The 27,984-nt window shown below is 34.5% G+C and overlaps 4 protein-coding genes across 4 annotated transcripts; 2 read left to right on the forward strand and 2 right to left on the reverse strand.

The window, feature by feature from the left end:
• Positions 1 to 70: 70 nt before the first annotated feature.
• Positions 71 to 4,336, reverse strand: LOC123906663 (serine/threonine-protein kinase STY13). The gene is made up of 6 exons (XM_045956623.1): positions 3,500 to 4,336; positions 2,829 to 2,961; positions 2,494 to 2,689; positions 1,681 to 1,805; positions 1,427 to 1,585; positions 71 to 703 (listed from the first exon to the last, which is right to left on the reverse strand). The coding sequence occupies exons 1-6, from the start codon at positions 3,628 to 3,630 to the stop codon at positions 389 to 391; spliced, it is 1,059 nt and encodes a 352-aa protein (XP_045812579.1). The 5' UTR covers positions 3,631 to 4,336; the 3' UTR covers positions 71 to 388.
• Positions 4,337 to 7,066: 2,730 nt separating this feature from the next.
• On the forward strand, positions 7,067 to 13,105 carry LOC123906664 (glucuronokinase 1-like). The gene is made up of 6 exons (XM_045956624.1): positions 7,067 to 7,555; positions 7,827 to 7,976; positions 8,841 to 9,029; positions 9,124 to 9,240; positions 9,651 to 9,811; positions 12,691 to 13,105. The coding sequence occupies exons 1-6, from the start codon at positions 7,349 to 7,351 to the stop codon at positions 12,932 to 12,934; spliced, it is 1,068 nt and encodes a 355-aa protein (XP_045812580.1). The 5' UTR covers positions 7,067 to 7,348; the 3' UTR covers positions 12,935 to 13,105.
• Positions 13,106 to 13,773: 668 nt separating this feature from the next.
• On the reverse strand, positions 13,774 to 15,744 carry LOC123906665. The gene is made up of 2 exons (XM_045956625.1): positions 15,234 to 15,744; positions 13,774 to 14,238 (listed from the first exon to the last, which is right to left on the reverse strand). The coding sequence occupies exons 1-2, from the start codon at positions 15,570 to 15,572 to the stop codon at positions 14,077 to 14,079; spliced, it is 501 nt and encodes a 166-aa protein (XP_045812581.1). The 5' UTR covers positions 15,573 to 15,744; the 3' UTR covers positions 13,774 to 14,076.
• Positions 15,745 to 21,917: 6,173 nt separating this feature from the next.
• Positions 21,918 to 27,574, forward strand: LOC123906666. The gene is made up of 9 exons (XM_045956626.1): positions 21,918 to 22,941; positions 23,718 to 23,773; positions 23,845 to 23,927; positions 24,068 to 24,146; positions 25,264 to 25,374; positions 25,682 to 25,791; positions 26,787 to 26,870; positions 26,965 to 27,002; positions 27,116 to 27,574. The coding sequence occupies exons 1-9, from the start codon at positions 22,035 to 22,037 to the stop codon at positions 27,184 to 27,186; spliced, it is 1,539 nt and encodes a 512-aa protein (XP_045812582.1). The 5' UTR covers positions 21,918 to 22,034; the 3' UTR covers positions 27,187 to 27,574.
• Positions 27,575 to 27,984: the final 410 nt, after the last annotated feature.

The raw sequence follows: 27,984 nt of genomic DNA on the forward strand, positions 1-27,984 counted from the left end.
CCAGAAAAGAAAAAAGATAAGGTCGTTATACTATACTATTTTGGAATAACATTATTATAAAAAAAAAATGTAATAAAAATGTAGATACATCCCTTTCCCTTTTATTATCCATGGCACACACATATAAACAAAAGGTGAAGGCTTTTGGGTGGGTGAACCTTATTTTATAGGACTATTTACATCTTAGCAACCTTAACCCCAAAATTATCTGAGCTTCCTTATACATCAAATTAAGTAAGAAAAAAAGTCAAAATCATAATATTAAAAGAACTTGTCACTCTCTTTTCTGAGTTGCTAATAGTCAACATTTCCTTATTGAGTTTCTAGTTTGTTACAATTGGTGAATGTGGTTTTTATTTAGTTTTCCTATCTCTGATCTTTTGAGGCATTAGTAACACTGGTTGAAGCAGAAGAAATACCCTTTGAACCTCTCTTCCGCATTGGCTTTTGGTGTTTCTCCAGAGTCATCTCGTCGAAACATTAATGCACTTGTACCGGGAGATTCTGGCGGCAATACAATATTATCGGATGAATTAATCCTCATCGGAACGACCGGTTCTGATGGCGAAATGGTAGAGAGATACCGAAGGAGCATCTGTATAATTTGACTAAAATTCGGTCGATCGTTTGGATCCTCTCTCCAGCATGATGTTACAATCATAGCTAAATCCTCTGGTAAATCTTCAGCACTAGGCCTTGTATTCTGAAATGTATAAATATTTGTGTCATGAATCCTTAGTAAACTTTAAACAGCAGTGAATTCAGTAGTAAAGACAAGTTAAAATATGATTATAGTCGGAAAAAGATCAGAGATGACTCATAATGAAAACCATAAGGGCCCCGTTTGGTGGCCACAATAACAGAGACGTGATAGAATAAATTATCATATCCGGTCTCAACCCAATAATAACGCCACCTTGTCCTATATATATCCTCATGACATCACTTAAGAAGAAGTGTAGTTGTTTGTTTATGCATATAAAGTAGTTTTACATGAAATTATCAAGAGTTCAAAAATGTAACTTTACAACAGTTCTTTCTACAACTGAAATAGAGACCTTTTGCTTGTGGCTATAAACTATGCAAGTATGATCAACTTAAGTAGAAATCATTACTACCTATGTTTCGTGTTATTTGCACATACCAAGAAAACCAATAAATTTTGTTATTAGTGATGACATTATTTGTCTTTTTCCAATAATACCCTTAACTATTTTATTTTTTTGAACATCAATACCCTTAACTATTTATTATCTCATTCCACCTATTTCTCTCTCTCCAATAAATAGTTAGGATTAATTTTGACAAAACAATAGTTAATAATACTTTGAATTTTGAAAACAAAGAAACAAGAAGTTTAAAAAAAAAAAACGAAACTTATAAAGGAACGGAGGGTGTATGAAGCAAGCATAAGAATGCCATCTACCTTAAAAGCAGCAGCATATGCTGCCTGTAAATTAGACATGCCTTCAAAGGGCACCTTGTTATGGATGAGCTCCCACAACACAATTGCAAAGCTGTAGGCATCTACTTTATGGTTGTAATGCTTCTTCTCACCTTGTCTTAGGGTAACGGTGCTGTACAGCTGACACAAAATAGAAAAGTAACGATAATTACTGAACATGGAAACCAAACCAGAAAATTCATAAACATTCAAAGTTTTATGAAATTAGGAAGTACTTCTGGAGCCATCCAACGATATGTTCCTGTTTCGGCAGTCATCATTTCTGTTAACGACTCCTCTCTGGCTAGACCGAAATCAGCAAGTTTAACTGTTCTATGATCTCCGGTCAAGATCAAGTTATCTGGGAAGGAAAAGGGAAACAAGTTATCAGGATTCAGGTTGCACTACTCTTTGTTACAGAGAACAGATACCTCTTTACAGTACTATAAATTGTATGATGATTAGTAGTTTTGTATCTCATATAAGCACTCCTGATCACATGTTAATAAGCACCCTTCAGTTTATTTCGAGGATATTTTATGCAAACGGCTTATATCTTATAGTTTATACACAAGATTAAGCCACAAACAATGGCTTATAGCTAATATGAAAACCGTTTGACTTTATTTTATTTTTTGCTGGAGAAATAGTTTATACATGAGAACTTATATGATCCACGCTTAGTTAAATTGTTTATCCAATTCCAAACATGACCTACATGTCCTTACAAGGGATAGTAGTGATAGTTTGATCATCTCCTTAACTATATAGATTACTCATTAATGGCTCATAGTCATGGTAAAGCTTATTAACAATAACATAGTCATTTTTAAAACAATTTTTCCATTTGGACAGAGATCATAGTATATACTACATGATGGCCAGCAAAGCAAATGTGCCATTCTTAAAACATATTGATATTAGCAAGTATTACGGAAAATTTAACTCGTGCAAGATGAGAAATTCCACAAAACTAAAGCTAAGTCGCAATCATTTCCATTAAGTGCTGTAAACTTATACTTAATGAAACTAATGAGAATAACATATACCAGGTTTAAGGTCGCGGTGAATGATCCCGTGTGAGTGTAAGCATTCCATTGCTCGAGCGATATCAAGAGCAAATCCAACAGCCACACGCATATCCAAGCACGTTGGTCGCATACTCAAGAGATATTTACGCAATGTTCCACCTAATAGAAGTTCAGTTACTATAACCATCACAGGTTCTTTGCAGGCTCCAATAAACTGGTATCAAACAAAAAACAAATGGAACATCTTATAAGACATTATTTTTTCCAACATGATTAGAGTAACTATTAACGTTAGTTTTTTGTCGATTCTAATTACAGTAGTGCTAATTACATTTTGAAATGGTGAAAAATACCTTGACTAAATTTTTGTGTTGAACTTTCGACAACATAGCAACCTCTCTGCCAAACCGACCCTCTCTCCTGGAAATCTCTTCGGGGGTTTCTCCTTTGTTGATAATCTTAACAGCAACATTCTGATTTCTATATCTGCATTCAGAAAATTCAACAAATAACTCAATAAGTCAGCAAACAATCCTTAACAACAGAAGCATCATGTACATTTCACCAAACAGATTAAGCCATTGTTTGGATAAGCAACTTAATTAAGCCATTATTGTATAAGTGCTTATGTATAAGCTATTTGTATAACAAAAAATAAAATAAAGTCAAAATGTTTTCATATAAGTTATAAGTTAAATTCATAAGCTATAAGTTAAATTCATAAGCTATCCTAAAGAACTTATCAGAAACCGTTTTCATAAGCTCTCCCGAACAGTCTCACAAATGATTACGTTACTAGATAAGTTCAAATAAGTCAATCCAAACATGCTGTAAGTACAAACTATGATTGTGAAATTGGATATAAATCTAGATGAAAGCAGAAACAATTAACACGAATTTGAAATCACAACAAACTTTGCACTAAAACTTTACTTTCCTTAAATAACAAATTCATATGATTAAAAAACTCAAAATCCAAAATTGATTCAAAAAAATAGAAAAAACCACCACAAGTTTGACTTACTTTCCTTCATAGACTTTAGCATGAGCACCTTCTCCAATCTTAGGACCAACAAATAATTGTTTAGGATCTATAAGCCACTTAGCATCTAAACTAAACTCTCCAACAGAATGAACCTCATTACCAGATCCCATTTTCAAATTCCTCTCACAAACAATATATCAAACACCTATCTAGCAATTATCATCAAATCAACACTAACACTCAACACTCACCAAAAACTAACCATACCCTTTTGAAAAAAAAACTGAACTTTATGCAAGTTTCCCAAAATATACACACAAACCTATCCCAAAAATCAAGGGTGATGGATCATAAAAATAAAAAATTTGCCTTTTTTTTAGGGGGCAAAGAATAAAACCTCACATGTTAAGAAGTACTTAACAACAAACCAAAAAACTTAGAATAATAATAAGCATTGATTATTAATTTTTAAAAAATAAAATAAGCAAAGATCCAGAATAATAGGCTATGTCAGAGTATAGTATATAGTATTAGAATGATGAAATGAGGAAGAAGAGATAGATATTAGATAAGGGTAAGGTTGAAAAAGTGAATGAGAGATGAGAAAATGAACGATTGAGATTTAGAGATGGTGAAAAGAAGGTGGTGGAAGATTGATTGAATTGAAAAGGAAAAAAAAAGAAAAAAGATATGTTTAGATTTAGATTTGATTTTAATGTATAGTTTAATAATTAATCTATGCAACGCGTATTGATTATTGAATTATTTGTGTGTGTGTGTGTGTTGTTTGTTGGTTGCTGCCATTGGCAAAGTAAAAGGTTGGAAGGAATTTAGTCTCTGTCATAAAAACAGTGTTTAAGTTTAGTTCACACTTCACACAGGATTTATTTAATTTAGTTTAACTTATTTATTCATTTATCAATGAACATGATTGAGTTATGGTAGTGACATTAGTATTCGTAAGTTGCTTTTAAAATTAGATGATGATAAGAATATGCTTTCTTATCTTATCTTTTTTATTTTATACAAGTGAAAGTTTACACTGATTAAAGCTTCTGTTTAAGCTTATTAAAAATAATATAGGTAGATAAATAAATTTTTATGTTAAGTGTATTTATTGATTAATTGAAAATTTACAAGTAAAAAATAATATAGGCTTCTGTTATTTTATACAAGTGAAAGTTTACACGATTAATTGAAATTTTTTCTAAAAATCAGTTGTAGATCAATCCACATCAAAAGGAAATTGTGTATATTGACTGGAATAGGCCATTTGATGATTGTGTTAAACTCAATTGTGATGGAACGTGTAAAGGTAATGAGGAGCTTGCAGGGTGTGAAGGGCTTCTTCGTCAAGCTAATGATAGGTGGATTAAAGGATTTATTCGCAAGGTTGGAGCTTGTGATGCTCTTCATGTTGAGATGCGAGGTCTCAATTTTAGGTTTGACATGGCTTGAAGAAAGGTTTACCTTATCTTATTATTGAGAGTGGCTCGAATGTGCTTATTGACATGATTACTGATTAACAATTGTAAGACAAATAGAACCACCCCATCATTGCTTCAAGTATACTCCCTCCGTCCCAAAATATAAGCAAAAAGTGGTCAATCAAAGTGGATGTATTTGGTTAAAAATTTAGTCCAAATACATCCATTTTGGTTTACCACTTTTTGCTTATATTTTGGGACGGAGGGAGTATATATTTAAGAGTTTCTTCATCTATTGTTCCTTCCGGTACACAATAATTTTGCATACTTTGGGAGAAGACATTCAACAGCTTCAAAGTTTTGACCCAAGAGAAACACCAAAATCTTGTATAATCTAATCAGGTCCAAGGAGAAACATGTTTAACACAAAGTCAAAGAGTACTTTAGTTTTGGAAAGTCAAACAAAAAAACCCGCAAGAATGGGTTGAATTACAATTAACGTTGCAAAGTCCTTATGGTCCAACTTAATTACTACCAACTTGTAACAAACTTTTGAGGCATACAATACAACTATTCCTTAACTTATGCCTTCATTCTCCTTACAATAAACTTTTTACAATTAGTGAAAGATTTGAACTTGATTCAACGCCTTACAGCTAAAGCTTCGAGATATGAAAATTCAAACAACCTACTACTACACATGTTATTAATAATTTATATTAGTTGCATTTTTCAATTTAACCATCTCAAGAAAGAACCCAACAAATCAACTCACGTGAATTGTTAGTTGGTCTAATGGTGATTGACTCTAAATTTGGTAGAAAAAATCATGGTTCGGTCCCCACAATTATTATTGGAAGGAGATTAAAAGCACTTGATGACATAATTGATTACTAAACCAGAGTAGACGGTTCAGTGGACCGGATACTAGTGGTGAAAAAAATTGTTTTGGGCAAGAAACTAAATATTAAGTAATTTAAGTTTTCTACATTACTATCTTCATCTTTATGACTCAAATAATATATGGCTTAATTAGTCTATTGATCCCTTAAAGACATTTTAGGTTTTACAATGTTCCCTTAAAGAAAAAAATGTCCGGATTGATCCCTTAAAGACATATATTTTTGTCATATTGGTCATTTCCGTTAAATTTTAACTCCAAATATAACAAAAAATTCCAATGGTTAAAATTTTAAAAATTAATAAGGTTTTTGGTGGACCACTTACACTTAATGACATCCACAATTCAGTCTACTAAAACTAAAGTTTTTTGTAAAAATTTGACGGAAAGGACCAATTGAGAAATAGATGTGTCTTTAAGGGACTAATCCTGACCTTTTTTCTTTAAGGAACCATTGTAAAACCTAAAATATCTTTAAAGAACCAAAAACTAATTAAGTCATTATATATCCTTACATTTTGTCCATCCTCCCAATGATGACTACCTACCAAATATTTTCTTTTGTCATAGTGGTCATCTTACCAAATATTTTCTTTTGTCATAGTGGTCATCTTACAGTGCTGTTTTTCTTCATCTCTAACAATAGATCTGCCTATAGGTTTCTATAAGTAGTAGTACAATGTGATTGTTCTTTAACAATACATTGCATTTGGCTCTTGTTAATAGTGACGTAGAAAAACTTTCATTTTCAAGTACACAGTAGGCATAGGCTTTTTCCTCTAAGGACCGAACAATTCCCATACCCAGGCCCACCATATACAATATAATCCATAAATAAAACTAAGAGTGATTTTGAAAACATTCTTCTCATTCTACCTGTTATCTTCAATTTTGTTCCGCTTTTTTTTAAAATATCCTAACAATCGAATCTCATTCCACTTTGCTCCGCTTCATTCCATTATATTTCATCAATCCAAACTGAACTTAAAGTACCCACCTTGGTTAGAAATCCAATTTTTGACTGGTATGTGTGATAAAAAAAATTGATTGAAAGTGGAGAATCATCATTCGTATAACATAAGTTTTTCGATGAAGATTCTTCATCGCTATAGGCCGTGAAAACTTTGTATATATTATGGTAAAAAATTTGAATTGCATTTTACAAAAATAACAAAGAATTTAATTTATATACCGTAAGTGTAGAATTTTTAGACTGCCAATTTATTATTAGATTATGTATGAAATATCTTTTTACACTAAAAATAGATAGAGGCAGTCATGAATGAGTAGTATATTATATCGGCTTGATTGAGGAAAGTTGTTATCGATGCTAAAAGTCAAGATATGATCACTAAAATGGTTGTTGTCGCCACCTCATTTTAAAGATAAGACCGATTACTTGTTTCTTTCAACTATTTATTTCTAATTTTTAATCAATCAATATTAAATTATTAAAACTTTATAGTACATTTTTATATTATTATAAAATAAGAAAAAGGGATTCATATTCATATTTTGACAACAACAAAAAAAAAAAAAAACAGAGATTGATTGAAAACAATGGAAGGTGAAAATGGTGTGATCGAACACAAAGCATATGCACGTGTTGGTTTTCTCGGTAATCCAAGCGATGTTTATTTCGGCAAAACAATCGCTTTCAGTATTTCCAATTTCTTTGCCACCGTTAAGCTTCGTCCTTCTAAAGACCTCGTTATTCAACCTCATCCTACTCATGATCTTGTCAACTTCTCTTCTCATCATCAATTGGTACTATATATTTTCATTCATTTTGCATCTTCTTTTTTTTTTTTCCTTTTTCTGATTACAATCATCCATGAAACATAGGAGTGTCTGATGATGTCACATGTGTTAAATGTCGGTTGTCCAGATATGATCTATGAAGCACATACATGGACACCAGACACGAGGAGACGCCTCCTCGTGTCTGGTGTCACATGTGTTGTGTCTGTGTTGGACATGCTTTCCATCAGAAGTGTCGGTGGGTGTTACAGATTGCATGTTTTGTTATGTTATGCAGGTTGATAGATTGAATACTGAGGGTTATTATGGTGGAGTTCGATTGCTGATGGCTATTTATAAAGTTTTTTATAATTATTGTAAAGAAAATGATATTCAACTTCATCATACCAATTTCACTCTCTCCTATGATACCAACATCCCTCGTCAGGTATACATCACAATTCTCTTTTATGAGTTTAATTTGTGTATACATGTTTAGCTAAATAAAGTTTTACATTGTCAGCAAATAACAATCGCAATCGTGTGTGGTTTTAAAACTGTTTACGATTAAAATCAAGTATCTTTTTATTGATCGGACAGATATGTTCGATTGACAGTGTAAAAGTAAATCCTTTATTTATATCACTATTGTATGTAAACCATATATCTATTTAGAAGAGTCATAAATTCAATGCCTTCATTGGCAATTTTGTTTTACTCTCTTATTATGACCCTTGTTAATGTACTTGAGGTTAAGGTTTTAAGTCATGGTTGTGTTGTCATCTGTGTTTTCAAAATTGAACTGCCGAACCAGACAATTAGTCTGGTTGAACTTTGAATCGGTCTGTTCTACGGGTTGGTTATTTTGATCGTGGTTTGATCTTGAATTAAGGAGGTTTAACCATGACCTATAGGTCTCACCAGTTTGATGTACCGTTCGGTTTTTAAAACATTGGTTGTGATCCAGGATATTGTGGGAAGTCGTAGTCAAATATGCTGATGTGACCTCAATTGTGGCCACATTGCAGAGACATCAAAATTGCTGTGGCCCAAATTTTTGAATAACCATTTTCTGAAACCTTGTTTGAGGGTGCTGGGTTGAGGATCGTAAATAAAAATTTTATCTTTTAAGGTTACATGAGTGTTAAGTACAGGGTTCTTTGATAAAAACTTTAACTTTTGTGTTTAACCGGTCCCCTTTAGGTATTTGATAGCAAGATTCATTCATTATTTATTTTTACTGTACATAGTTTCCTTTTCATATTTCAATCTGTTGTTTTGCTGAGGAACAGAATGGACTTTTGTGTTTCAGAGCGGACTTTCGGGTTCTAGTGGTATTGTGTGTGCTGCCTTGAACTGCTTTCTTGATTTCTACAAAGTCAGGGATCTAATCAAGGTGGAGGTGAGGCCTAACCTTATCCTCGCTGCAGAGAAAGAACTCGGAATAGTTGCTGGTCTTCAAGATCGTGTAGCACAAGTTTATGGTGGCATAGTGTACATGGTACATTGTTAATTACGATCGCAGAGTTCATTTTCAAATGTGTATATTGAGTATCAATTAAAATCATTTGATTTCACTTGCTCTTATTTTATAGGACTTCAACAAGGAAAACATGGAGAAAATGGGGCACGGTATTTATATACCATTGGATTTGAGTCTACTCCCACCTCTATACCTTATCTATGCAGCGAATCCTAGTGACTCTGGGAAGGTTAGTGTCATCGAATGACTTTATCTTTTTTATTATTATGTATGCTCCCTGCTTGTACCTTTTACAACAGTGCTATAACATGTAATTTGTATGTTCTGTTTCTTGCAAATATGTGTTTTCAAGATATATTTCATTAGCTTATATGTATAAATGTTCAGATCCTTATCCCTAAAATAAGAGATGTCTGCGGTAATATCTGCTCTGCTCCGAGGCTAAGAACTAAGAGTCCTATTATCTGTTTTATTTGACTGCTAAATCGATGCATTGAGTTTATCAGTGTGTTGGAGATAGCACTTGAAACTACAGAGTGATATTTTGGGCTAACACTTCTAATAAGAGCATGAGAAACTTCACATAATTTATTTTTTCATAATATAAATTTTAACTGATATTGAAAATTTGACATGCAGGTTCATAGTAAAGTACGACAGAGGTGGCTTGATGGTGACGAGTTCATCGTGTCATCAATGCTTGAAGTGGCAAATATTGCGGAAGAAGGAAAGACAGCATTAGAAGAAAAGGACTATTCCAAACTAGCAGCTCTCATGAATCGGAATTTTGACCTGCGAAGGTAATTCTTATTTTTCGGTATCATCATATATAGTTTGACTTGAATCATTTGGTTTATATGACCTTTCTTTTAACAGCTATTTAGTTTTGATGACTGATGCATTTAAAACAACCCAACTTCGAAATTTGAACATCACTTACTTTTCGATAGGTAGTCTTTGGTTCTTTGGTCCACTAAAAGAGCTATCGATAGGCAAAGGTTCCTCTCACCTATCACCCGAATAAAAGAGCTATCCATTTCACCTATTACACTCTCAATCAATCTACCTAGATTTTTTCCTTCCGTTGACACAATCATTTTTCTATTAACTTTCTTCTGGATAAGCCCTTATGATGTGGCACGAATAAATTGCTGTTGTACCTAGATTAGTACATTGTCTCTTGTTTTTTTGGTTACAAGAGAGAATAAAAAGAAAAAAAGAAACAAGTCTAAGAGATTACTCCCTAACAAAGTCAAAAACTACTCCCCAAGCATCAGCACCAAGGGAACTAGATAGTTGAGGAGGAGGTGTCTCTAAAACCACCATAGGAGAGTTCAAAGAAGCTCCTAACTTGGCCAAAACATCTGCACACGCGTTCCCCTCTCGAAGAGTGTGGTCTATAACAACATTCCAATCTCTATGTAACAATTGGTGAATGTTATGAATCTCGTTAGCAAAAGTATGAAAATGTGAAACCCCATCTCTGATCAACGAAACCGCTTGTAACGAGTCAGAATAGCAAACTATACTCCTGTAACCGTTACTCCAACATAGCTGAAGTCCATGCAGAATAGCCATGATCTCGGCATATAACACACTCGACAGTGTCGCCGCACCATAGAAGCCTTTCAGAAAAGCTCCGGAACTGTTGCGAATGAGCCCTCCAAAGCCAGCTGTTTGTAACGAACCTAACATATTCCCAACAACATTTAAACAAGCCGTGCCTTCAGCCGGTTTAGTCCAAGTTACCAGGCGCTGCTCAGAGCTCCCATCAGCTCCTAACATCTCAGTCTCAAAAGCAGCAGTGCGAAAGGTGTGCATAGAGTGGACCTTCGCAACACTATCATACACACTTGCTTTGGTGTTGTTGAAAACGACATCATTTCTAGAACATCAAACAAACCACATAATAACAAAGATAATGCATCCATGGGACCTACCGACGTCTCTACACCAGCAAAACAGGTCCGTATCAATGGCTGAAGGAAGCACATGACCCAGTCCACACGCCCTCCATATACAAATGGCGTCTACACACGCAAATAAACAGTGCTCAATCGTCTCCAAAGTGACTGAACATTTTGGACAGAGATTTGAAGCGCAAACTCGTCGACGATTAAGAATATCTTTTGTTGGGATAGAACCATGAATTACTTGCCAAACAAAAAATTGTATATTGGCTGGGAGCTTCAACTGCCATATCCATTTCCAATTATTATGACTATTAATAGGCACTGGATTTAGAAGCCATTCATATGCATTTTTAGTAGTATAAACACCTTCACTTGAGCTTTGCCACACCCAAACATCGGGAATGTCATTAACAATGTATGGCCGAAGGTGGAGAATCTTACCAACTCTGGGATACTAGTGTACAACTTCTCAAGATTCCACCTTCCATTAATCCATAGTATATCATTGATTTTAAATTCTGTGTCTTGTATGGCCACAAACGGAACGACTGAACATAAATTCTCTTTAAGCACCCAAGGATCATACCAAAATCTAGAGTTACCATCCCCAATTTTAAAGGTGAATCCGTCCCTCAGCATGTGTAAAGCTTTGGCTAATGAGTTCCACACACACGAGCCTCCAGAAACTGAAACATTAATGATACTGCGACCTTTAAGATATTTATCCGTAAAAATTTTGACCCAAAGTTTACCTGGAGAATTAATAACCTCCCAGCCAAGTTTACCAAGCAGAGACACATTTTGTAGGCGAGCAATACGTACCCCTAACCCTCCAAATCGTCTTGGCTGAGTAATTTTTTTCCATCCAACTAGATGCATACCAGTATCACCAGTCCCTTTCCAAATAAATCTTCTCACGGTTCTATCTAAATCATCACACATGCCTTGAGGGAGCCAGTTAATTTGCATATGATAAGAAGGTAGAGACGAGATTACAGAGTTTGCCAACACAACTCTGCCTCTGCCAGGTTTGTTCAATAACCTACTCTTCCAAGAGGCCAACTTTGCGGACACTCTATCGTACACATCACTGAAATCTTGCTTCCTTACTTTTCCATAGAACATCTTGAAGCCTAGGTATTTTTCAAATCTGTCTGTGGAATGAATTTGGGTGACTGCAGCAATGTCATCACGTCTGTGCCGGCTCACACCAGCAGATGTGCAGAATTTAGATTTGTCGAGACTGATTTTTAAGTCCAGATATAGAGCAAAACCGCTCCAAAACTTCTTCACTCACAACCCGAGCTTGGGAAACTTTGGCTTTCGCAAACAGTAACACGTCATCAGCAAAGAACAAATGCGAAAATTTTGTCCCGTTTTTAGAAATCTGCATCGGACTCCAAGTTCCATGACTAACATACTTTGATATCATCGCACCGAGACGTTCCATACAAAGAACAAAAAGGTATGGAGATAAAGGGTCTCCTTGCTGCAAACCTCGCTTTGGAGTAAAAGCTTTTGTCTTGCTACCATTCCAAAGAATATCGTTGGAAGATGTGATACCAAACATGATGAGAGAAATTATAGGCGGTGGAAATTTGAACATTACAATCGTATCCTTCAAAAAATTCCAATTGTCTCTTCTATTGTTTCACTAAAAAGTTGTGAACCTGATTTTTATTTTCTCCAACTAATTAAAGGCATGGAAAAATTGAGTTTATAGACTTCTTGTATTGAATTTTGTTATTGGTATATATATTGTACAGGTTAATGTTCGGAGATGCTGCACTTGGTGACCTTAACATAAAAATGGTAGAGGTTGCTAGAAAGGTTGGAGCTGCGTCGAAATTTACAGGTAGCGGAGGAGCTGTTGTTGCATATTGTCCTGAGGGGACTTCTCAAGTAAAGCTTCTTGAGGATGAATGTCAAAAAGCAGGATTTGTTTTGACACTTCTTGAACCTTTTCCTTCTCGTTTAAATGATATTGACTTGAAAACCATGAATATGTAATGTACTAGTCTTAATTTTGAAGGTTTGAAAATTAGTTGAACTCAGAAGTATACCCATTCCATTAATTATGGAGTTGGAATTTTTAATGAGATTCATATGTCGTTTTTTTATTGATGAATTAACAAATGAAAACATATGGGTTGAATATGGTCCAATTTATTTTTGTTGCGAGGTTTATGGATACAAATCTTCAATGTTTCGATTCAAGTTAATCAAACTTTGTCACTTTATTTTCTGTAACATTATTAACTTAATTTCAAATGCATCTTGTGACATTATCAATTTAATCTCATTATAGTTTATGCAAATACTGATGATAGGACGAACATGATTAACATTGAGAATGCAGAAGAAGACAAGGTTGATATGATCTTACAATTTTAGGGAACAAATTGAATATATATTCTCAATTTATAAAGCCAAATACAAAATCTATAACTTGGTAAAAATATATTCCATATGATTTTGAAGCCGGGCAGCTTAGATTATAGCTGGACATTGCCACTGGTCTAAAAATGAAACTAAAAAATAAGAATTGGAGACTAACCAACTTGGCTTGGTAGATGAAAAGGGATGTGGAAACCAAAAGACTAAACTTGGCTTACATTGTTAGTGATGTCCATTTATTTATAAACAACACCAGTAAAAGTATATTTACCTTTGTATTTTAGTTAGCTTAGTTATACTTTGTGTGAACATGGTCGCAAAAAATTCTAATTCCTATAGTTAAGGGTGTCCTAAAATGAATTCATAATATCAAATCCTCAAGCATCTTGTGAAATAGTCACCTCACCATGTGGTAAGAGCAGCAAATACAAAAAGAAAAGCAGTCAGAAACCTCACAATAGTAAGAGTAGTAAATTGATGAATTTCACACATACAATACAAAACTAAAGAACTACCTTCTCACTCTTTACATTCATCATAAGCTAATTCTAATTGCATGTCTCCAGTTGGATGCTTTTAAATACAATCAATCAATAATCTAAAAATATTTACCAATCTGCGAATGGTCTAATCTATTTAACATCATTGCATTTTAAGAGTTACAATTAATGATGTAATTGGTTGTTAAAGGATGTAGACCCACCTTTGAACTTTGACATAATTACCAAGAAAATGGTATACAGTAAGAACTTGTTTCAATCATCATAGCATAACGCTTGCATGAGCTCATGAGGTGTAGACCAGATTGGTAGATCAAACAAAGATTGTTTAAATAGTTGTTCTTGTTTAAAGCACATTGCTTCTGCTACATCGCATAAATTGGAAATATCATGAATGATTGCTTCCTGAGCTTCCACCTGCAAGTTTTGGAGCACTAAATTAAGAGTGACACAAACTCATCAACAATAGTCACTACATTTGCAATTCAGTTCAATTAGATTAACAAGTGTATAATTCTGCAAAGGATTTTCCAATGCCAGAAATAATGGCTACAAAATACAGCAAGTATTTATTGTATATATATTGATTGAGTTTAATCATTATACACACCAATGCAACAGTGTGACACAGACAATCAAACATATGCTATCCGTCATTTCTTAAAGTATCAGCACAAGTATTTACATGGTAAGATATGGATCTTGATCTGCTGCAATAACCGCAGCACAGTTTTATGCTGTAAGCGATCTCGGCCATTGATTTGCAATCCAGTTAACCAATCTCGGCCATCGATTCAAATCTGATGGCCATGGTTCAGTACTGTGTGACGCAGCCACTGCGTCTAATCCAAATCCGTAAGATATGACAGATGTTTTCATAACTTGTTTTTACAGTTCACACATAATAACTAAGTTCATATTGATATTTTTCATAAACTAAGCTAACAGAAATAACTTAAATCATAACTTCTAAGTTCTTCCAATTTCAAACACTCCTAAGTCCTAATGTACTACTAATTTGAAATTTAGAAGACTAACAATGTTTTCCTAAGCAGTAATTTACAAAACCTAGGTTTACATCTGAAACTAAAAGCAACAAAATTGAAGAAATTTATTGTAAATTAAGTTTCAGCATACATGTTACTATCCACATAAATCACTTAAAATTCCAAAATCCAATTGACACACACAAAAAATGGAATTTTTTTGGTAATTATTTAGCATCTCTAAGCATGCAAATTTCAGACCCAATTCATAATTATCCTAAATTTTTAAAATTTCTTGAATGTTATGCAAAATAGAGATCCGAATTGATAAAGGGTAGCTAGAAAACGCAAATCTCAGACCCAGTAAGTAATTGCCCCAGTTTAATTTTTTATGGAAATTGGGAAGAAAGAGAATGGTGAAGTTACCTGGGAGAGAAGGTCGTCGAGGAGATTGGATTGAGTAGATGAAGAAGTAGAAGGAAGAGATAGGGTTTGATGTTGCTGTTGCTGTTGTTGTTGAAGCTGAGGTGAAGAAGAAATTTGCAATGAACGCAAGGTGTTCGACAAATTTTCCCACTGAAGAATTTCCTTTTCGTACTTGGATTTGAGCTTCAATAGGGTATGTTTCTTCCGTTCTTTCCTTAATATCTCGGAATCCGGTTCAGACGAGTTGACTGGCTCCGGTGGGTTGAGCCGACGGCGTTTGCGTTTGTAGACGAAGCCGTCGTCGTAGCAGAGTTCCCAGTCATCGTCTTCAGATTCCATTATTTTGTGTTTTTGGTTTTCAAAAATTGGAATAAGCGCGAGCGCGGGGTTTTCACTTTTCAATGCTCTCTTTCCTTTTTCTACTTCTAATGTTGAAGGATTTTTAATAGGTATCTTCTTCTATGAGATGTAATTCGTTTTGAGACACTAGAATTTGAATTTTTGTTTTCACCAAAAAAAGAAATAATAATTTGAATTTTAGTTCCTCGTGTAGTTATGTTGTAAGAATTTTTATAGTGTAATATTAAAAGTTGATATGAATTTTTATGTGTCAAATAATTTTCTTTTTAACAAATTAAATTTACAAAGAGGAATAAAACCATAGATAGAGGAATTGATAAACCGTATTTATTTGATGATTAATAAACTTAATATCAAAATTAAAATGTGAAAATAACTATGATAAAATAAAATATTAAGCTCCGACACACGGCGAATCTCTCTCAAAATTTAAAGGTTTAATTAGTATTTTGATTTCTTAAATAATTTTTTGATTTCACATTGGTTCCTTAATGATTAAAAGTTTCAATTTAATCTCTTAAAAATATCTCTGTTTGTCATATTTGTTCTTTCTGTTGATATTTTTTAGAAAACTTTAACTTTAGTTTTATATTAAATTAAACTAGATAATTGATCAATATCGAACCCATTAAACTGGGATCAATATGAATCATATTAGACTAGATAATTAAGAGACTTATATAAAGTCTATTAATCTAGTCTAGATAAAAGATCAATATGAAATCAAAGTTAATATTTTATGCAAAAAAATTACTAGAAGGGACCAATATGATAAATAGAGATATCTTTAAGGACCAAAGATGAACGTTTAATCATTAAAGGACTAATGTAAAACAAAAAATTTCTTTAAAGGACCAAAATACTAATCAATTCAAATTTAAATTATCCTAACCCAACTTGCTAACCCAATTGATAATATTGAACAACACAATTGCCTCTCACTTAATAATAGGTATACGAGTCTTGGCCAACTATAAAAACACCGATAAATTTTTTGTGACTGCCTCAATAACCGCAACCAATACTCATGATATTTTTTTCGTCTTCCTGTGAGAACCGAAACTAACATTGGACTTACGACCCACTCATTCTTCGATTTAGCCCACCACAACATAGGAATATCTTGGATTGAAGTAAATTATTTGGTCTTGGATTGTATCGTTGCCTCGACTGGAATATCACAACTCCAAATATTGGTTCGAAATACGATAATTGATAAATCTTCTTTAATCGTGGTTAATATAGTCAATTTAGGCTCATCTCAAAATTTCTTCCTGCAACGTTTTCAACAAGAGGTGATCTCTCTTCTCCACCACTTTGAAGAATCACTTCAGACTGTCATGTGTATCGCGAGGTTAATCAGTGTGTTGACATGTTAGCAAATCTCATACACTCCTTTTAGATTTTAATTGTAGATTTTTTTACAAAAATACTATACAACAATTATTGGACATAACAACTAAACGAATTTGCTGGACAAACGAATTTGCAAACCCTTCCCTATTGATTGATTGAACCAGGCTGAACAGATGCATCCCGTACAAAACAACAAAAGATGAACCGTCGCCGCCGCTGCAATCTGTAACCCCCACCGTCTGTTTCAGTTTTCTTCTCACACTGCCGTCGGTTATCTAGTTCATTTCCTGTCGCCGATTACTTTATTCACCCCGCCGCTGCCGTCGTTGTGGAATAGTTCCCTATTTCCGCTGGTGTCATCGTGTTCTCCCCTAGGGTATATGCTTCTCTCCCTTGTGGGTGCTTTGATTTTCAATCGTTTAGGTTAGGCCTAATCTGATTGCTTTGATTTTCAATCGTTTAGGTTAGGCCTAATCTGATTGCTTGTGTTACTGGTTGTTATGACTCTCCTCAATGCTTAGAGTTGAGATTGATTATTCATCCTTGCTGCATTGATCGAATTTCACTGTTTATGCCTGAGCCTTTGATTGTTTCCATCTACACTATTATGTGCTTTTCTCTCTAAGCATGGCTGATGTGTATGATTAATTTCCCTCTGGTATTGATAGTTATGGTATGGTCTTATTATAACATGTGTTGTGTCAATTATGGTGTCTGATTTTGGATGAAGATGAGGAAACCTGGTTCAATTTTTATATGACAGATACTAAAAATAAGGCTAAATGAGTGTCATTAGTTGGAATTGCCGGGGATTGGGTAACCCGAGCGCAGTTCTTCATTTGAAATACCTCATTCGTAGATATAAACCGGATGTAATGATATTGTATGAGACTTTGGTCAACTCAAATAAAACAACTGATTTGCGTTATGAGTTGAGTTTTGATTCTTGTCTTGCTGTTGATCGTGAAGGAAGAGGAGGGGGAGTGGCTGTTTTTTGGAATAATCATATAAATTGTAATATCACCAATTATTCTTCCAATCATGTTGATATTGAGGTGGCTGATTCAGGTAAGGGGAATTGGAGATTAACAGGTTTTTATGGTTATCCGGAAGGTAGTCGTAGAAGAGACTCTTGGAATTTACTCCGACAACTTTCTCAACGATCTAATTTACCTTGGTGTGTCATTGGTGACTTCAATGATATATTGTCTTCAGATGAAAAGAAAGGTAGAACTGACAGAGCAAATTGGTTGATAAATGGTTTTAGAGAAGCGGTGGGAGATGCTGGTTTATTTGATCTGTTTATGCATGGTTATCAATTCACTTGGTTTAAAAGCTTGGGAACAAATCGTGCGGTTGAAGAAAAATTGGACAGAGCTTTAGCAAATGATTCTTGGAGTCAAAATTTTCCTAATGCTAGATTGGAGTGCTTGACAGCTACCTCATCTGATCATTATCCATTGTGGCTTGTCTGTGAGCTGATTCAGCCCACTTCTTATGCACCGAGACATTTTAAATTTGAGATGGCTTGGATGGAAGATCCAGAATTTGCTAACTTTGTTCGCAACAGGTGGTGCACATACAACGCAAATGATATTACACATAAGCTCGATGCTTGCGCAGCAGATTTGTCACACTGGAGCAAGGATCATTTCCATAATTTGCGTAAGCAAATTGACACCTATCACAAGAAACTGGAGCAGACTCGTGGTCATGTAGATGAGACCAATATCAATTACTTCAATGCTTTAAAAAAAAGATTAAATGTTTTACTTTCTCAGGAGGATCGTTTTTGGAAACAAAGAGCCAAAACTTTCTGGTACAAGGATGGAGATTTAAACACCAAATTTTTTCATGCTGCTGCTTCTACAAGAAAGAAGGTGAATCGAATTGAAGTCTTGACCGATAACAACAATGTTGAGTGCCGATCTCAAGAAGGCATGGTTGCTATTGCTAGAGAGTATTTTTTAAATTTGTTTCAGAAGCAAAATAGTGCACGTGATGAAGTTCTTAATGCTATCACACCTTCGATAACAGTTGAGGACAACAACCAACTTTCAGCGCCTTTCATGTTTGAAGAGTTTCGTGAAGCAATTTTTTCCATGGAAGCCGACAAGTGTCCAGGTCCGGACGGTTTCAATCCGGGTTTTTATCAACAGTTTTGGGATATTTGTGGTCAAGAAGTCTTTAGTGCTGGCTGTTCTTGGCTTAATTCCGGTGTTTTTCCTCCTAGCTTGAATTCTACTAACATCGCTTTAATTCCTAAAGGTGATGTTCAAACCACTATGAAGGATTGGAGACCAATTGCTTTGTGTAACGTTCTCTATAAAGTGGTAGCTAAGGTTCTTGCTAACAGATTAAAAGGTGTGCTTAATAAATGTATTTCTGATAATCAATCTGCTTTTGTTCCTGGAAGATCAATTCTCGATAATGCTATGGCTGCAATTGAATTAGTGCATTATATGAAAGCAAAGACTAGAGGCAAGCAAGGAGATGTTGCTCTTAAACTTGATATTAGTAAAGCATATGACAGGATAGATTGGGATTATCTCAAAGATGTTATGAAAACTATGGGTTTCTCTCACAATTGGATATCTTGGATTATGCTTTGTGTTGAGACAGTTGATTACTCAGTGATCCTCAATGGCAACACAGCTGGGCCTATTATCCCGGGCAGAGGCTTACGGCAAGGGGACCCTCTGTCCCCCTATCTGTTTATTATTTGTGCCGAAGGTTTGTCAGCACTTATTAGAAAAGCAGAATGCAAAGGTGATATCCACGGGGTTAAAATTTGCAGAAATGCCCCCATTATTTCACATCTTCTTTTTGCAGATGATTGTTTCCTTTTCTTTCGAGCATCTGATAGTGAAGCTGTAATCATGAAGAATATTCTCTCTACTTACGAAGCTGCATCAGGCCAAGCAATTAACCTGCAAAAATCTGAAATTTATTGTAGCAGGAATGTCTCTCCGACCATTCAAAACTCTTTCTCTAATATTCTAGGTGTGCAGCAGGTTCTTGGTACTGGAAAATACCTCGGATTGCCTTCTATGGTTGGGAGAAGTAGAAAAGCCACCTTCAGGTTTATTAAAGATCGAATTTGGAAAAAAATAAATTCTTGGAGCAGCAGATGTCTCTCTCAAGCAGGACGAGAAATTATGATTAAATCGGTTCTTCAATCTATACCTTCATACATCATGAGTATTTTTTTGATTCCGTCCTCTCTTTGCGACGAAATTGAAAAGATGATGAATTCATTTTGGTGGGGTCATAACAAAGAACAGTCTAAAGGAATCCATTGGCTCTCTTGGGAGCGGTTAGCTATGCACAAAAATGCGGGTGGCTTGGGTTTTAAAAGTATTCAAGCTTTTAATTATGCGATGCTTGGTAAGCAGGCCTGGAAGTTACAAGCTAATCCGGGTAATTTAATCACTAGATTATTCAAAGCTAAATATTTTCCTAGAAGCGACTTCCTTAGATCAAGCATTGGGCACAACCCAAGTTACGTGTGGCGAAGCATTTGGAGTGCAAAATTTATTGTTCGTGGTGGCTATAAGTGGAGTATTGGAACGGGTTATGATATACCGGTTTGGGATAATAGATGGGTGTCTGATGGTTCAGTTTTTACAAGACCCTTGCAACTGGATCCAATGTTAAGTTATTTGAATGTATCTGACTTGTTAATGGCAAATGCAAAAAAGTGGAATATGCCTCTTATTTGCTCTATTTTTGATAACAGTAGTGCAACAAAAATTTCGCAAACTCCTTTATTAGAGTCGGTTGTTGAAGATAAATTGATTTGGAGACTTGAGAAAAATGGACACTACTCTGTTAAGAGTGCATATCGTTACTGCATCAATGAAGCAATTGACACAACTGGTTTGCAAATCCCGGGTCAATGGAATAAAATTTGGAGAGCTGAAGTTCCGCCAAAAATTAAGAATTTTATTTGGCGATTATGTCGAAATTGTATTCCGACTCGTGCTCGCCTTATTCAAAAAGGCGTTAACTGTCCTGATATTTGTGCTCTCTGTGAAAATGAACAGGAAAATAATTTACACATATTCCTCTTGTGTAACAATGCAAAGGAAATTTGGAAAAGTGTTGGATGGTGGAATACTTTGCAACTCACTTGCAGCATAATAATATTGCAGACATTATCTTCTCTGTGTTACAGGTTTTCAATTCAGATCAAGTGTCACTTTTCATGGTTTTGTTATGGAGTATTTGGCAACAAAGAAATGACAAGGTTTGGAGAGACAAGGTTGAACCGTTTCAACATGTACGTGCACGTGCTATCAACTTGCTTACAGATTGGAAAGGTGCGCAGAATCACAAGAACTTGCACTCCCAGCAACGACAACATAATACTGCAATTTGTTGGTCAAAACCTCCAACTGGTCGGTACAAATGCAATATAGATGCATCATTCTCCAAACAGCAGAACAAAGTTGGAATAGGTATGTGCATCCGAGATGATCAAGGAAGATTTGTTTTGGCCAAAACAGAATGGCTATCGCCCATTACTGATGTCGATATAGGAGAAGCTCTTGGCTTACTCAGTGCCCTCAATTGGGTCCATGACTTGCAGCTGGAAAATGTTGATTTTGAACTTGATTCAAGAAATGTTGTCACTAGTTTCCATAGTAAGCATCCTAACACGTCTGAGCTCGGAGATATTATTAAGGATTGCGTACGTGTCTATAACACTTATTTTAGAAACTCTCGTATCGAGTTTATTAGGAGACAAGCCAATGAGGTTGCTCATGTCTTAGCAAGGGTGGCCACATCTCTAGCTAGTTTCCACCTCTTTATTGATGTACCCATATGTATTGGTAACATAGTTAATAATGAAATGCTATAAGTCTTTTTACTTCAAAAAAAAAAACTATACAACAATTATACAATCTTTTAAAAATATTTTTTGCATATGTAAGTAAGAGAAAGCTAATTTAATTCAATAATGTTTTTTTTTTTATTTATTAAATAAATACAAAAATCCATAACTATAGTGAGTTCACACGCACACGCACAGGAGTGAGTTCACAGTTTGAGAAGAAGCTTCTCACACAATATTCTGTAACAATGGTGAAACCAATATTTCTAACACACCATATCCGTTTCATAACAACCTCTTCTTCTTCTAGATTCTTCCATCCATTGTCCATCTCTAAATCACCACTCCGATTCCTCTCCACAACCCCATACCCACTCCAATACGAACTTATCATTAACCGCCCCGACCTCCCTAAACCCAACCCTCACCGTCGAACCCAAAAACCCAACGCTTCACCCGAACCAACCCAACCCGACTCTCTCCAAAGCTGGGCCGACGATAAACTAACAACAACCGAACCCGGTTCATCTGAACTTGATAAAGCCAAGAGGAAATACTATAACAAAAGGAGGAAGAGAATGTATGGTTCTGATTCCGATTCCGATGATCATCGGAGAAATGAAGAACAATTTGTTGAATTGAAACCTGAAGTTGTTGAGTTAAGAACTTTGCATAGAAGAGAAGAAGAATTGTATTTTTATGATGCTTTTAGTTATCCTTGGGAGAAAAATAAACATTATAAAATGGTTTATCAATTGGAGAAAAAGTTTTTTCCTCATCAGTGTTTGGATAAAGCTTTTCTTAAACCAGGTCAATCTAATCCGGTTTCCAATTTTTCAAATTCCAAAAATTCAAATGCAAATGTTAGGAACAAAAAAGTTGGTGTTTTTGGTGGTGTTGGTGGTGTTGTGGAGGATAAAGATGAGGTTGGTGATAACAAGTTGGTGTTTTTTGAGGAGAATGTGAAAGGGGAAGAAGAAAGAGAAAAGGAAAAGGAAAAGGGTAAGAAGGGTGAGAAGAAGGTCGAAGAGTTTTTTAAGGGTTTGAAGAAAGATGTTGAAATTGTAGAGCCATTTTTTTCTTCAAGGAGGACTGGTCTTCCTCCTGTTTGGGATAGTCAACATGGGACAGTGCTTTTGATTAACAAACCTAAAGGTTAGTCAGTTGTGTATGTTTCGTTTCAATTCTAGAGCAGGTCGAATTGACTCTAGACATGTATAATTTTGACATGTTTGTTTTTCTTTAGAATAGAATTGATTTTGTCTCAAGAATTGATTCGACTTGAAGCTAGAAATTGTAGCTTCTGATTCTAGAATTGATTTTTACGCTAAAATAGTTGTTTGTTCAAATTCTGTCATGCTATAGGGTTGTAGCACCGCAATAGTCAGCTATTTGACAACCTTGTACTAAATAGCGTATCATAGAACAATAGCTGCTATTTGGAAACATTGTTGTAGACGTGGTCTGTTTGGACTGTCTATGTTCCGATTTTGTGTTTTAGACTTATTTGTGAAATTGGAATACAAGCCATTCCGATTGCATGACTGCATGGTTATCCCGACGGCAGGATTCCTTACTTTGCTTCATTTTGCTTGCTAGTTGTATTACTTATGGGGAATTATAAGAGCTAATGGTTATGTTGTGGATTTGAAGTAGTTACATTTAATATATGGAAGTTGTAGAAAATAACTATCATTAGTACTAAGTGATGGTTCATGTTTTATAGCTTCATCATTTTCATTGGTCTCATAGTGTAGGAGTTTGATTGAAATCTTTGGTTATTTAGTGGATATTGCTACAATGTTTTACTCAATTTTTCAATATGCAACCATATGCTCTTAAATATGGTAGTCGTGAAATACTTGAAAACGTTTTTTTTTTTTTGGGGGTTGTGTCCACAAAAGTAAAATTGAAATGTGAATTTGTGGCAGGTTGGACTTCATTCACAGTTTGTGGAAAGCTTCGCCGCCTTGTCAAAGTGAAAAAGGTTATTTTCCACAGTACACGTGTATTTTAAATTCCCTTTTTATGTAGACTTAAAGTATTAACTATTTACAGGTAGGTCATGCCGGAACTCTTGACCCAATGGCTACTGGTTTATTGATTGTTTGTGTTGGCAAATCAACAAAACTGGTGGATAGGTAATTGAGGTTAAATAGAGTTTTGTTCCCATTTGAGTACTAAGTATTGGATCATGTTTCACTATAGTACAATTTTTGTTTTAGTTAAAATATTTTGATCTGGATAATTTTTCTGAATAATTGAGTTTTTTATGCTTCAGATATCAAGGGATGATTAAGGGTTATAGTGGGGTTTTCCGCTTAGGGGAGGCTACTTCAACATGGGATGCTGATTCACCAGTGAGTTAATCTGTTTTTCTAATGTGCAAGCTTATAACACATTATAGAATTAGCTATTGATTTACCTACAGCTTCAAATTTTAAGGCTGCATTATAGATCATTAGTGGATTTCTATCGGATGTCATACATACGTAACACAACACAATAGACAAACGAGCTTGTTAATAGGGAAATTACACCATGGTCCTAATTAAATTGATTTTTCTTTGAATAATAAAAAAGTTAGAAGAACACTGGATATATATTTTAAAAGTGAGACAATACTAAGAATAGTTACAGTGACTGAATTGCTAATCAATTCGTTTTAAAATTTCTACCTGAAATAACACTTTGTCCTAGCAAGACTTCCAAATAGAGAGCCGAAATAATTGATTCCTCATTGTTCATGGGAGAATGCAATACTATACGTGGGACAGAATTTTCCCTATGTAGTGGTGTTCAGAGTCTTTCCTGTCATATTCATATGATCAAACCACTAATCATTCAGTTTTCTTTCTGATTTTTGGAAGCCAACCTGCCATTTCCTTGTCCAAAGTTAGGTTTAATTGCATACCATGGATAGTTGAACCATTTTGTCAAAGATAAGTTATTAATCCATTAAAGGACCCTTCAATGATGAAACCTCGAAGAATCACTCAACTGTAAAATCTCAAGAACCACTCAGTTTAAAAGGTTTAGCTATGCCTATTAGGCGAGGGATAAATGATGACTTGTAGATCTTCTAGAGTTTTTAACCTGATCCGGTTCTAATAAGAATGGAGATAGTATTTAAAAAGGATTCACTCTAAAATCTTTTCATCAAGGAGACTGTCACACATTAAAATAAATGTTTGATCAAAATAATGTCTTAAACCACAACTTTGAACAGACATATAACTTTGAACCTTGTACAATTTCAATAGAGTGAAAATGGTGTAATAAGTGCATTTTAAATCATTTATACACAAGTATTATTGACAATGAAGAATATCAATTCAAGCTTGGATTAATGCATACAAATCATTGTAATGCGAGTCGTGATAAGCGGAACTATGAATTACAATTCATATGGCAATTTCCGTTTTAAATTTTAACTTCATGCAATTTTTTTCACTCATAGGCCAGCTCAATATGTAGGTCATTCAGCGTGAGCCATGGGAGCACATCAAAGATGAGGACATAAAGAAAAGTGCCTTGTCCTTTTGTGGGGAGATTTGGCAAGTTCCTCCCATGTTTTCTGCTATTAAAGTAAGAACAATTACCATTCTTCAACCATTTGATTTTCATAATTTCTTTAAAGTTTAGAAGTTGGTTTCAGTAATGGTTTTTCAACTTAGACAAGCTTTTATGCATCAATAATCAACATTTTGCTTCATATTTTCAGCATCATGAAATTTTGTAACGTGACTTTTGTTTGTTATTTATAAAGACTTGGTTTATGATGGAATCAATTTTGTGGTTGATCCATATAGACATAGTTAACCTCATCCAGTGTGAAAAATGTTTCTTGTTGTACCTTGTCCAATCCCTTACGATTATCACTGCTTTGTGATAGGTTGGAGGTGAAAAGATGTACGACAAAGCAAGGAGAGGAGAAAGCATTGAACTTTCGCCTAGACGAATTTCAGTTTTCCAATTTGACATAGAGCGTAGCTTGGATGACAGGTAAATGTCTGGGAGCCTCCATTTTGTCTCCCCTTTTTGCCTTTGAATCAAGATTTAGGCTGACCTTTGATGTAAGTAAAATCAACACTGGTAAAGAGCGACATCAATGCACTTAATTGACCACCAAGTCTTTGGTAGTAATAATTTAATCAATAAAACAGAACCGAACTTATCATGAGCATCCATGAAATTCAATTTGAGTACAAATCTTCAGGATTTGACTTCTCAAAGATGAGCAATTCATTTTAAAGAGTAAAGTAAGTAATCTCAACTGTTGATGAGAAAATCAACGGTTGATATTTTAACATTCATGATTTGTTATGTACATACATGACATCAACAAATGGAATTACTTTACTCTCTAAACTGAATTTCTAACTTGAGTTAAATCCAAATCTTCAACCCTTCTTCCCTTCTCATGTGCTAAATAACTTAATTGGTCAGAAGGGCATTGCCAAAAATAAAACTGCAAGCCAAAAAGAAAAGCTCTAAGTGGTAGAAACTTCTCAATGTGGAAAGGTAGGAATTTGTTTTAATATCTGGGCCAATGGAATGATTACTAGTCTTTGAACTCCAAAAATACAAACACAAGATTAGGAGATAAATATTTTATGATAGGAGGGGACCTGTGAAGTCCAGAGGTTGTCGAATTTCCCTGGAGATATCAATTGTATTTTCTGGTCTATACTTACATTAGGTTTGACCTAGAATTCTGTTCTTGCAATGAAGAAGAAACCAAGTTTGATTTCTGTTAGATACCAGTTTGACAGTTGACACTGATTCAAAAAAAAAAAAAAAAAAAGACACCAGTTTGACAGCCTTGCACCTATAATGGATGATGTGTTTTAATAAGTATACTATGCATCACTCACTGTTCTCATAAGAGGGAGCTTAATTTGTCGTTATAAAAATGTATGTTGGAAATTATTTGTCTAGATTTTGTAGTTGATTTGGTCATTCTGGCCCTCCTGATATACTTGTTATATATTTTCCAGGCAAAATTTGATTTTTAGAGTGACTTGTTCTAAAGGAACATATATTCGGTCACTCTGTGCAGATTTCGGAAAGGCTCTTGGCAGGTATTAGACTATTACTAGTTTATTATTTCTTGCAACATCAAAGCTGTGTTGTACTCATATATTGTTGACAATTTATTTGCTTTGATATACGTAGCTGTGCCCATTTAACTGCTCTCCGAAGAGATTCAATTGGTAAGTGGCCTTTCCCATTGACCTTCAATTCAATTGTTGACAATTTATTTGCTTTGATATATGTAGCTGTGTATAGTGTAGATAGGTAGTAACTGTAATGAAATCTTCTTCAGGACAATATTTAGCAGATGATGCATGGGACTTTCAAGAACTGGAAGAGGCTATCACCAAAACTTATCTTTAACTTCTCTGCTTCTCCCTCCCTCAACATGCAATTTTCTTTTGAACAAAACGTAAGTGCTTTTTGTGTTATTCTTAACTAAAAATATTAATAACTACTATGATTGATTTCCTTAAATCTGTAATTTTCTCATAGTTCATCTTCATTGTAACCACACAAAAAGTGTATTTTAGGTCAACAACAACGCGAAAAGCACCTATGAAATGTCATTTTATTTTTGGTAAACATGTTTATGAACCAATTTTTAAGCATATTATCGCACTTTTTGGGATGTTTTACTTTTCAGAATTCATTTCTAAGTTCTAACTTGGTATGTAAAATTGAGGTAAAGGGTCTGTAATATTTACTCATGCATTATTTATTTATATTAAGGGTGCCTTTGTTTCCAGGATTCCAAATTCTTTCCGAGAAAATCTATTCCTAGGAAGCAGACATTTTTATTCGCATGTATTTGTAAAAAAAAAAAAAAGTGTTTAGTTATGTTTCAACTCCAATAATTATTTTTATTTCATTTTAAATTTTTATAAATAATTGAAATAAGTAAATACCATTGCATGACACATGTACAAAACTGCTTCGTTGACAACACTAATGAAAACGTGCATCAACTGGTGGAGAATATATTGGTTATGTTTCCCATGCTTATGATGAGGGAATAAAATTCCAGCGACCAATAGTTACAAGCATTTATAAAATAGGTAAAATTACACTACAGGTCCTTTATTTTATTTTTTTGTAACACTTTGGTCCTTTATCTTTTTTTTGTAACACTTTGGTATTTTATTTTTTTTATTTGTAACA

This window comes from Trifolium pratense, linkage group LG2 (assembly GCF_020283565.1).
Source record: "Trifolium pratense cultivar HEN17-A07 linkage group LG2, ARS_RC_1.1, whole genome shotgun sequence".
In the NCBI taxonomy this organism is placed as follows: Eukaryota; Viridiplantae; Streptophyta; class Magnoliopsida; order Fabales; family Fabaceae; genus Trifolium; species Trifolium pratense.